This window comes from Neolamprologus brichardi, chromosome 13 (assembly GCF_056152115.1).
Source record: "Neolamprologus brichardi isolate AB-2024 chromosome 13, ASM5615211v1, whole genome shotgun sequence".
Classification (NCBI taxonomy): Eukaryota; Metazoa; Chordata; class Actinopteri; order Cichliformes; family Cichlidae; genus Neolamprologus; species Neolamprologus brichardi.
The window spans coordinates 1,080,661-1,092,500 of NC_142116.1; the positions used below are offsets into that span (position 1 = coordinate 1,080,661).

The 11,840-nt window shown below is 48.5% G+C and overlaps 1 protein-coding gene across 2 annotated transcripts in view; it reads right to left on the reverse strand.

Moving 5' to 3' along the window:
• Nucleotides 1-11,840, reverse strand: part of LOC102785456 (echinoderm microtubule-associated protein-like 6) — a 66,526-nt gene that overhangs the window by 9,130 nt on the left and 45,556 nt on the right. For both annotated transcript variants that reach the window (XM_087849947.1, XM_087849946.1), the window contains exons 17-29: nt 10,217-10,322; nt 9,592-9,685; nt 9,407-9,507; nt 8,974-9,176; nt 8,787-8,898; nt 7,930-8,057; nt 6,618-6,759; nt 6,369-6,521; nt 4,468-4,599; nt 3,914-4,002; nt 3,622-3,798; nt 3,096-3,330; nt 2,640-2,766 (exon numbers count right to left, since the gene is read on the reverse strand). In XM_087849947.1, the coding sequence (XP_087706073.1) occupies nt 2,640-2,766; nt 3,096-3,330; nt 3,622-3,798; nt 3,914-4,002; nt 4,468-4,599; nt 6,369-6,521; nt 6,618-6,759; nt 7,930-8,057; nt 8,787-8,898; nt 8,974-9,176; nt 9,407-9,507; nt 9,592-9,685; nt 10,217-10,322 (1,799 nt within the window). The remainder of the gene's footprint in view (nt 1-2,639; nt 2,767-3,095; nt 3,331-3,621; nt 3,799-3,913; nt 4,003-4,467; nt 4,600-6,368; nt 6,522-6,617; nt 6,760-7,929; nt 8,058-8,786; nt 8,899-8,973; nt 9,177-9,406; nt 9,508-9,591; nt 9,686-10,216; nt 10,323-11,840) is intronic.

The window sequence follows — 11,840 nt, forward strand, 5'->3', positions numbered from 1 at the left end:
AGTGTGAGGCTACGAGCCAGTTTGGGTCAGAACGTCTCCAAAACAGCAGCTCTGTGTCTGCAGGGGTCAGTTTTTATGGTGCAAAGAAGGAACAGCGGTGAAGCAGCGACGGGGCCGTGGAGGCCGATGCACGTGAGGACTGAAGCTTCATGCTAGCTCTGATAGAAAGCTGTCAGGCTGACCAGGCCGACCCCCGTCCACCACTGAAAGCACCAACAATGAGAACTGGACCACAGAGCGATGGAGGAAGGTCGCGGCCTCCTTCCTCCACAAACAGGAACGGTTTGTGCTGCACAGCAACAAGTTTGAGGTGTTAAATTTTTAAAAGATCGCAGTCCAGTCGAGCCCCTGTGATGTGCCGCACAAACAAGTCGGATCCACGGAGGCTCCACCCCACAGTCCACGCCTCGACGAGTCAGTGTTATGTCTGATCGAGGAAGAGATTTCTGCTTTTGGGCTTTAATGATCCAAAGTGGCTGCAGCTGAGGTTTCAATAGTGTGACATCCACACAGGAAGTGTTGGCTCATACGTACTGCCTCCAGGGGAATGCAAGTTAAAACACAGCAGAGACATTAAGAGTTTCTACGAGGCCAGAGAGCAGCAGCAACACTCAGGAACTAAGGGTACCGCAGAGGGTTATCAGTCAGCCCGGGCACCCTTTATCATTAAAGATTCTCCAGACTCGCCCATTTTCTCGCACTTCCAAATACCTGCGAGTTCTAGATTTGGTCAGAGATTGTGTCACTGAGGCGCTGGGAGAGAAGACGTGCACACCGGGAGCTTCTGTGCATGAACTCAGAGCACAGACTTGATGCTGCTTCTATTTCTACAGGCTGGGAAATCCTCACTTCATATAAACTCAGTCAAAGTTCCCACATGACCACCTCGCAATCAGCTGATTTAATGTTCTACAATTACTGTAGTATGTTTAAAGCCTTCATGCACCCTGCAGGTCCACGTTTGGCCTCTTTTTAATCATCTTCACAGCTTTTCTGAGATGTCAAATCTGCAGGGCTGAAAAACACATTTAAGCTCTGTGAAAATCTGCAACCAGATCAGTTTTACACTCACTCGATGACTTAAAAGCTAAAGCCCAGAGCTCCCCGTGTGGGATAGGTGGCTGCTCAAAACAAGTTCATATGAAAGGCCCTCAGTTATCTCCATTTGACACCAGGCGCAGCTTCTTCACAATCATTTATAAAATGGTAACATTGTAACAAATAAACCTCATTTGTCTTCAGAAGAAGAAACCTGGTTGGTGCTTCGATCGATCTTTGGTCTGCAGCTTTCTGACCTGCAGACACATTTGTTCCTTTGTTGTTGAGTGAACTGTGAACACCGATATTACAAACGCAGCCAGAAGGATCCACTCAGCGTGCAGAAGCCTGAGCATGCACGAGCACGTCAGCACACGGGCGCACACACAGGGAACTTCACTGAAACAGACGGCGAGGACAGAACATGTTGGAAAGTCAAAAGAAGCTCAAGAACTCGTTAAAGGAAATCACAGAGAGCACGAAGATCCTGCACGTTTAAGAAACCTGAGACGTCTGTGGAGCTTAAAGAGACTGTTAAAGTGTGTGGTCCCAGTGTTTATTATTTGCTGTTCAGGCTTCGACTGCATGATTTCTTCTGCCAACTCACTCCCAGGACAGAGATCTCACAGTGTGACCTCTGACCTTGATTACGATTTTCTGTTCTTTAGCCATTTTGAACTTTGAAGCTCTTGTTGTATTTTTCTGGTTGGATGTTTTCGCTGCTGTCAGCTTTGAATGTTAAGATTTCATTTGTATGAGTTCATCCCGTCCTGAGTTTCTCCCTCGTTGTCCCGTCTCACTGTGTTAGTGTCTTTGACTATTACCTGTCATCTTGCTCGGTCTCAGCTTTTGAGTTTCGGTGAAGTTTTGTTCCTTGTTTTATTTTAGAGCATTTTCTCTTCAACTGTCTCTGATTTCCATAAAGATTTATTTTGTTCATATATTAAATACTTGTTACAAATTTGGACAAAACGAGCTACAGATTTTTTTAAATGTCATAAAGTATTCTACATGATTTAGTTTGCAGTATTAGGAAATATCACTGGTGTTTTTTGCAATGTGATGTTTTCATTAGTATGAACTCAGATACGGGAGCCTGAGTCATATTTTACCAGCAACACTCCGACATGTTTTAATGCATCGGCCCCAAAATACAGATCCTGATTCATTATGATGGTAAAAAACAGAAACATGTGTGTGTCTGTGTGTGTGTTTGTGCACGTGTGTGTGTGCATGTGTGTATGTGTGTGTGTGTGTGTGTGCGCATGTGTGTATGCATGTGCACGTGTGTGTGTGTGTTTGTGCACGTGTGTGTGTGTCTGTGTGTGTGTGCATATGTGTGTGTGCGTGTGTGTGTTTGTGCACGTGTGTGTGTGCATGTGTGTGTGTGTGCGCGCACGCATGTGTGTATGCATGTGCACGTGTGTGTGCATGTGCACGTGTGCGTGCACGTGTGTGCGTGTCCATGTGTGCGTGCACGTGTGCGTGTCTGCGCGTGCGTGCGTGCGTGTGTGTGTGTGTGCGCGTGTCTGTGCATGCGTGTGTGTGTCTGTGCGCGTGTGTGTGTGCGTGTCCATGTGTGTGTGTGTGTGTGTGTGTACCTCTCCTCAGCAGAGAGCTCCTTCAGCTGTTGGTGAGGTTTGCTTCCTCTCATCGCTCTGATGCTGACGGCGTACATCTTCGTGGTGTAATCCACCGTCTTCTCGCGGGCGACGTCGCTGTCGTAGCCTTTAAACACACAGTTACAGATGTGAGGGACAGTTTCTGGGTTCATGTTGGTGCCTCACTGAGAGGTCATGTGACACCTGCATCCAGACATTTTTGTATTGAAGCTTTCAGGCAGAGACTTTGTCTCCTTTATGATGTCACAGAGTACGGATAAAGGGCGACGCCATCGTGTTTGGTGCAGATCTGAACCTCGTCTTTTAAACTGTGAGCTGGTGCAGACGTCTGAGTTTAGCACCAACACTCGTTCCATCAGGATGTCGCCGACTTCAGAGGCTGCGATTAAAACTGTAAACTTTGGATTTGTGTTTATCGAAACAAGATTTTCAAACCTCCGTCCTCCTCGATGTCGTCATCCGACTCCTCGCTGTCTACGAGCGGTCGGCTGTCGCGAAACAAAGGCCCGTCCCCCTCCACGCTGACCGCGCCTCCTCGCTCCCTCACCCAGATCATCAGGGCGGTGTCAGCCCCGCCCACCGTCAGGAGCGTGGAGTCATCCTGAGCCCAGCGGACGTTTGTGACCTGTGCGCTGTGGCCCACGTAACGCTTAAAGCGAGCGTACTGACCCTGCAGGAGGAAAGGAAGCAGGTCCTTAAGAGGACAGGTACACACTCAAACACCTGAGGTCAGAGGGGCACTCTGATTGGTCCTAACTTTACAGGAAGTCACACAAGTTATCCAAACTGACTTTTCTATCGCCACATTGAAACCTGGGAGGCTGTGGCTGAGAAACCGCGAGGCGAGCACTTCAGAACAATCAGCCAGCGTCGAACCCAGAGGAGTCGCCCCCTGCTGGCCACTAGGAAGAATGCAGTGTTCTCTGTGCAGTGTGTGTGTGTGTGTGTGTGTGTGTCGTACTCTGACGGGATAGCTGAACAGTTTGAGGAAGCCAAAGTCGTCTCCGGTGGCGAGCAGCGCGTGGTCTCTGGTGAGCGACGTGGCGTTGATGTCGGTGATGTCGCTGTGCGTCGGCCAGATTCCCTCACAGGTGGAGCCCAGAACCGACGTCCAGCCGGCCCACTCGATCCGCTCCAGCTGCACAAACACACAACACGACACACACGGACTCGTTCACGCCGCTGGAAACACGTTGGAGGCGTGACATCATGGCCCCGAGCTCCTCCTCCTCTTGCTCAGCGTGCACACTGACCTCACAGTTTCTGATGGTTTGTGGTTTTCCTCGCGGGGCTTCAAAGAACAGCTGCTCTTTGGCTCCCGTGTTGACCTGCAGCAGTTTACCTGCAGCACAAAGACAGCAGAGAGACATCGTCTGAACGCGCTCGCAGACCTCGCCGTCTGCTCGCAGATCTCGCCGTCTGCTCGCAGACTCTCTGTGCATCACTCAAATGTTAGCATCTACCCTTTAACTTAGTCCTCAGTCACATTAGGGACGGGTTGGTGACCCCTGATAACCTCTGGTTGCTATGGAAACATGGACCAATAACCTGAGCGTGGTTGTTTTGGTCAGGAGCAGACGGCAGTTCGCACAGTAGACGCCAACATGTCCGCAAACACTCGCCGGCTGCTCGCCGAGCGGGAAAAACCGGAGGACGCTCGCCTCCAGAGGCCCAGCGTTTACTCTGAGGCCCTCTCTGTTAAACAGCGCCCCCTGCTGCGCGGAGGGCGGCATCTAAAGTGTGACATTATGATTTAACAGCAGCGCTGTTGTCAGGTGTGAGAGAGAGAGAGAGAGCCGTGTGCTACCTCGGGCGTCCCAGTCGATGTGCGTGATGTAACTGGACGCTCCTTTACAGATGCCGACTCTCTTGCTGCTCAGCACGTTGTAGATGTCCACGAAGCTGTCATGTGACGCCACCGCCAGGTATTTACCTGCGTCTGAGAGCACGAACACCCAGAACACACACAGTCTGTCACATGACCCACAAAAGATCAGATCACAGCAAATCAGCACGTTTGTGGCCTTTAAGTTACAACAGTTCACAGCGAAGCGCACACATTTACAAACACGACGGCGTGTGCAGGAAGCTGGTTTCTCACTGATCCTCCTCTTTTTGTAAGACAGGAAACTGCAGCTGGTTATTCTCACTCTCCACGTCTACCTGACCTGGCAACACCTCAACAAAGAGCTGTGCTCATCTGGGGAGGTTCTGCAAAGCTTCTCCTCATGTGTTCGTCAAACCGTTGATAAAAAAGCAGGCAGCATGTGATATAAGAGCCAACAGCTGCAGATTCTTCAGCGCATCGCTGCCGCCAGCGAAGGAGGACGAAACACATCAGCGGCTCGGTGGTGCAGCGGTCAGCACCGTGGCCCGGTGCGTTCTCCAGGACGTCTCACAGTCCAGGTCAAGGTTATTATCGTTAACGAAAACTAACGAAATAACGAAAACTAGAAGTGAAAAAACATTTTCGTTAACGGAAATAAAAATAAAAACAAAAAAAGGAAAACTAACTAAAACTGTAATGACTGTTCACAAAACTAACTAAAATTAACTGAATTTATAGCAAAAATGTGTTTAGTTTTCATTGATGTGTGCGTGTCATACAAGAGTCAAGGGTGAAAATGAAGTTTAGTTTCCAGATTTTTTTCTTGCTGTGTCTCATTATGCCAGCAGGTGGCAGCACGTTAGTCGAGTCGTCTGTGTCGCTGCTCCGTCCACGCGCAGAATCATGTCAGGAAAAGTCGGGAGCCAGAGTCCAGTTTGGGATTACTTTGAATATGACTGTGTTTTGGATAAAGCAAGTGTCTTGTAGTGGAAACAGACAAATTATGAGGGACATTTCTAAAGGGAAAAAAATCCCACAAACCTTAAAGTGCACTTGAAAAGCTCACACAAGAAGGCTAACCTAGCTTAGCTTGAGAAGGTAAGGGAGCACACTCAACCCTCATCCCCAGAAACAGAAGCTAACCCCAGGCAAGGCAGCGTGATGCATCCCGAGACAACAGGACGGGGATATCTACACAACTGTGTGAGTCAATTACCTTCAAAACGTTTATCAATTCACTTGAACCAAAATTACGAACACCCGGTGCTGCGAGAGTTAATAGTCTCATTGGGGCCAAGATATACATTTTATAGTTGCCTGGTATCAATGGTTGTTCATCTGCCTTTATTTATTTATTTAAAGAACCCATAGGTGGGAATGTGAGTTGTCTGTCTCTGCGTGTTAGCCCTGCGACAGACAGGCGACCTGTCCAGGGTGCAGTATGGTAGCTGGAATAGCAACATACCCAAGGATGAGCAGAATGACTGATATGATGAAACTGGGATTTTGTTACACTTAATTATTGCAAACACAACTAAAACTGTAACTGAAACTAATCAAAACTAAACTGAAACTAAGGATTTTCAAAAAATAAAAACTAAACTAAACTAGCAAACAATTGGTAAAAACTAATTAAAACTGATATAAAATTGAAAATCTGAAGTCAAAACTAAATAAAAATAAAAACTAATGAAAATTGCAAAACTATTAAAACCCTGGTCCAGGCAGACACGTGTTAGCGTAACAGCTGATTTCAAAGTGCAGTAAAAGCGTGTTTGTGGCGTCAAGAACAGTCGCAGCTCTGCGAGGAAATCATCACAGAAGCCGACTGCGTGTGTGCGTGTGTGTGTGTGCGTGTGTGTGTGTGTGTGTGTGTGTACCTGGGGAAAAGCGGATATCAGAAATGGCGTCACGCCGATGGTGGAAGCTCAGCAGGTCCTCCAGCGTGTCTGCATTCACCACCAGCACGCCGCCGTCGCTCAGACCGACCGCCAATGCTTTCCCGTCAGGAGAAAAGGCGCAGCAGCGACCGCCTGCAACACGCACCAAGTATCCGATTACTGGTAATCTGGGGCTGTGACGCGTTCAGGGACATTAGGAAAAGCGGACGCCCGTCCCGTTCATCTGACCTCTCTTCAGCTTGCGGACGGCCACCATGCGGTGATTGGCCGACGTCTCCCACAGCCGCAGTGTTTTGTCATCGCTGACGGTGGCGCAGACGGGGAGGAGGGGGTGGGGGGCCAAACCCCAAACCTCGCCCTCCATGTGACCCTACACACACACACACACACACACACACACACACACACACACACACACACACACACAGATGGCATTACCTCCAGTAACACTGTGAGGAACCTTGGAGTCATGTTTGACCAGGATATGTCCTTCAACGCACATATTAAACAAATATGTAAGACTGCGTTCTTCCATTTGTGCAACATCTCTAAAGTTAGAAATATCCTGTCTCAGAGTGACGCTGAAAAACTAGTTCATGCATTTATTACTTCCAGGCTGGACGACTGCAATTCATTATTATCAGGAAGTCCTAAAAACTCACTGAAAAGCCTTCAGTTAATCCTGTTAATGCTGCAGCAAGAGTCCTGACAGGGACTAGAAAGAGAGAGCATATTTCTCCTGTTTTGGCTTCCTGTTAAATCCAGAATTCAAAATCCTGCTCCTCACATACAAGGTCTTAAATAATCAGGCCCCATCTTATCTTAATGACCTTGTAGTACCATATCACCCTATTAGAGCACTTCGCTCCCGCTCTGCAGGCCTACTTGTTGTTCCTAGAGTATTTAAAAGTAGAATGGGAGGCAGAGCCTTCAGTTTTCAGGCCCCTCTTCTGTGGAACCAGCTTCCAGTTTGGATTCGGGAGACAGACACTATCTCTACTTTTAAGATTAGGCTTCAAACTTTCCTTTTTGCTAAAGCATATAGTTAGGGCTGGACCAGGTGACCCTGAATCCTCCCTTAGTTATGCTGCAATAGATGTAGGCTGCCGGGGATTCCCATGATGCACTGGGTGTTTCTTCTTCACTCACTATGTGTTAACAGACCTCTCTGCATTGAATCATATCTGTTATTAACCTCTGTCTCTCTTCCACAGCATGTCTTTATCCTGTCTTCCTTCTCTCACCCCAACCAATCGCAGCAGATGGCCCCGCCCCTCCCTGAGCCTGGTTCTGCTGGAGGTTTCTTCCTGTTAAAAGGGAGTTTTTCCTTCCCACTGTCGCCAAAGTGCTGCTCATAGGGGGTCATATGATTGTTGGGTCTACTGTACAATATAAAGCTCCTTGAGGCAACTGCTGTTGTGATTTGGCGCTGTGTAAATAAAACTGAATTGAATTGAAATCAGGTCCACAGGCACCAGACGTCCCCTCACCATGGAAACAGGTGCACACACACACACACACACACACACAGTATTCCCACCTGCACCAGCAGGGTCATGGGTCCGGTCTTGTCAATCTCCAGAACTTCTCCGTTTTTGGTTCCCACCAGGATGTGACCGTGACCCAGGGTGATGGCCCTGATGGACGGGTTGTCCTCCAGCAACAGTCCTGCACACACACAGACTTGTCATCTCTGTATCGTCTTTTCTGGTCTCTGTTTCTGCTGTAAAGTCTCTGAAGTTGTTTTTCTAGTCTGGCTCGTTTTATAAAGATGAAGCTGCCGAGACGATTAAAGCAAAATCAAAAAGATCTCCCTGTGTCCGGGGCGAGCGGGTTGGCTTAATCACTGTCTCTCTGTAATCGTCTCTGTGATCGGCTGAGCAGCCTGGACTAAAGGCGGCTCTTTCCAGTAACTGCTCTCTTTTCCAAACCTGGATATTTGTGCAGTTCAGCTGCACGGCCACATGATGGCAGCGTTGGACAGAAGAGGACAGAGCGTCTCTGTGTTGTTAAAGGAGAAAAACAAAGCAGTCAGTGGGTTTGAGTCTCACCTGTCAGGAGACGCCACAGGTGACACAGGCAGCAAACCCACTGGCTGAGGCTCGTAGTGACACAGCATGCAGATGTTTAACATCTGGCTGAGTTTACACCACGATCACGTTTCAGCATCAAACGTTTGTTTATCTTTGTAAACATCCGCTCAGCCATCAGAGTCTTTAAAAACTGATGACATCATCAGCAGGTCTGCATCACGTGTGTGTCACGCCGCTCTCGCGTGCTTTGAGCTGCGTGTGCAAACAGAAACTCAGGCTCTGATTGGTGGGATCAGGGCACAGTCAGTCCACCTTAAACGATAAGGTGGAGCTGTGTTTGTCTGTGCTGACTGAATCTAAGCACCTTTCGACCCCGGGGACAGCGCTGCTCTCTTGATGGCGTAGGTTTTCAGGCAGCGATCAAACATGTCGTCCCACAGCTCCACCACGCCGTCCTTCCCACCCGTCACGAAGCCCTGCAGACAAGCAGATGTCACTGAGTTTAATACCTCACAGAGGCCGTGGGCCGGGTTCATGTCTGCCCTCCTCACCTTGTCCAGGGAGAACGTGGCGAACACCGGCCCGTCGTGGGCCTTCACCGTTTTCAGCAGCAGCGGCTCCTTCCAGATGTAAACGTCTCCGGTGGCGGTTCCGGAGAACACCAGCGCCTCAGTGCGGCCGTAGCACACCGACATCATGGTCTCCGGCCGGCCGATGCTCCTAAAAGCGCCGCGCTTGAAGGTCAAACCGCCACCTGGAGGACAGAGAGGAAGTGCTCCGTCACACTGTGACCTGCAGCACCCTGCAGTTCCTCTAGTGTCCAGCAGGGGCTCCAGTCAGTCCCCACAGACTGCCAGGGTGAAACCTCACACCTGTAACGCCTGTACGGGGCCGGCTCACCTGCTTAAACTGGAGCCAGTTATGGCGAGCGGCTGTGGGATAAATGCTGAACGACAACGTGAAACATCGACGCTGCAGTTTTACCTGCAAGCTGCCAGAACTTGATGTGTTTGATTCCCACAGTGACCAGTTTGTCCGTGACCATGGGATTACACTTCACCACGAAGATCTTGTCCTTGTGACCCCTGAGAGAAGACGGACAGTCAGTAACCATCAGCTGCAGCTGTGCGTCAGGTAAACGTTAAGGTCAGCAGCAGACAGGCGAGTACCGGGCAGTGGCGAGCTTCTCTCCTCTCTTCCAGTCCCAGACGACGATCGAATGTCCATCATCGATTCCCACCGAAACCAGACTCTTCCCATCAGCTGTGAGAGGAAACACAGATCAGCTGTTTACTGTGAGTCCAATCAAAGCTTTAAAATAAGCTGACGTGTAAAACACACCCACAGTTTTTCAGTCGTGTCGACCACAAAAATGTCGTGAACGCCTCCAGAGACGACTTTGTTTCATACGATGTTGACCGCTTTAGTATCTGTGAACTCTCAGGCTCATTTTCTTAATGTCACACTTTCATTTACCTTTATTTCAATGCTTTTAATCAAGTTTTGATGTTTCCAGTGAGGTGGGAATGTGTCGTGTCCTGTGGATCTCTAATGCACTGTGCCTATAAAAGGTGGACTGAAGTGCGAGACGTTCACTCTAATTTGTTCTGTTTATTTTGTAAATTATGTCTCCATGATAGTCTCAAAGGACCAGACAGCTGCTCCGCCCTCGTCCATCACCCCTGGTTTGCCAACATGGTGAAGACGCTCAGTTCTTTAAGTCTTTAAAGCAGGATTTAAAGACTTGCCATCCATCCTTATACACAGTGTGTACGTGCTCATTTACACACACACCTGAGAAGTCCAGCGCACACACTCCTCTCTGATGAAAGCCTTTGAGCAGAGAGAGGCACTTCAGAGTCTGGACGTCCCACACGTGGACGGCCGGGTCCCTCCCCACCTGCACAGCAGCATTAAATGCGACGTTAAGAAGAAACAGCGAGAGGTTTGTGGCAGAGCAGACGAAGGTGCAGACGGTCTGAAGAAACTAAAGCTCCTGCAACACCTGCAGAACAACGAGTTTTAAATAGCAAAACATGAAACAACAGATAAGCTGATCAAAGCTGATTAATAATAGTCAAAAAAACCTAGACGGTGCAGTATGCAGTCCATAACACTGGAGAAGTACTGCTGATCCAATATCCACCTTAAAATGATAAAAAATAGACAATCAGACAACCCCATCCATCCATCCATCCATCCATCCATGCATCCATCCATTCATCGATCCATCCATCCATCCATCCATGCATCCATCCATTCATCGATCCATCCATCCATCCATGCATCCATCTATGCATCCATCCATCCATCCATCCATCCATCTATGCATCCATCCATTCATGCATCCATCCATCTATGCATCCATCTATGTATCCATCCATCCATTCATCCATTCATCGATCCATCCATCCATCCATGCATCCATCCATCCATCCATGCATCCATCCATCTATGCATCCATCTATGTATCCATCCATCCATTCATCCATCCATCCATGCATCCATCCATCTATGCATCCATCCATCTATGCATCCATCTATGTATCCATCCATGCATCCATCCATCCATCCATCCATCTATGCATCCATCCATTCATCCATCCATCCATCTATGCATTCATCCATTCATCGATCCATCCATCCATCCATGCATCCATCCATCCATCCATCTATGCATCCATCTATGTATCCATCCATCCATCCATCCATGCATCCATCCATCTATGCATCCATCTATGTATCCATCCATCCATCCATCCATGCATCCATCCATCCATCCATCCATCTATGCATCCATCCATTCATCCATCCATCCATCTATGCATCCATCCATTCATCCATGCATCCATCCATTCATCCATGCATCCATCCATTCATCCATCTATGCATCCATCCATCCATCCATCCATTCATCCATCCATGCATGCATCCATCCATCCATCCATCTATGCATCCATCCATTCATCCATCTATGCATCCATCCATCCATCCATGCATCCATCCATCTATGCACCAATCCATTCATCCATCTATGCATCCATCCATTCATCCATTCATCCATCCATCCATGCATCCATCCATCCATCCATCTATGCATCCATCCATTCATGCATCCATCCATGCATCCATCCATCCATCTATGCATCCATCCATTCATCCATCTATGCATCCATCCATTCATCCATTCATCCATCCTTCCATCCATGCATCCATCCATCTATGCATCCATCCATTCATGCATCCATCCATCCATGCATCCATCCATCCATCTATGCATCCATCCATCCATCTATGCATCCATCCATTCATCCATCTATGCATCCATCCATTCATCCATCCTTCCATCCATGCATCCATCCATCCATTCATCCATCCATGCATCAATCCATTCATCCATCCATCCATCCATGCATCC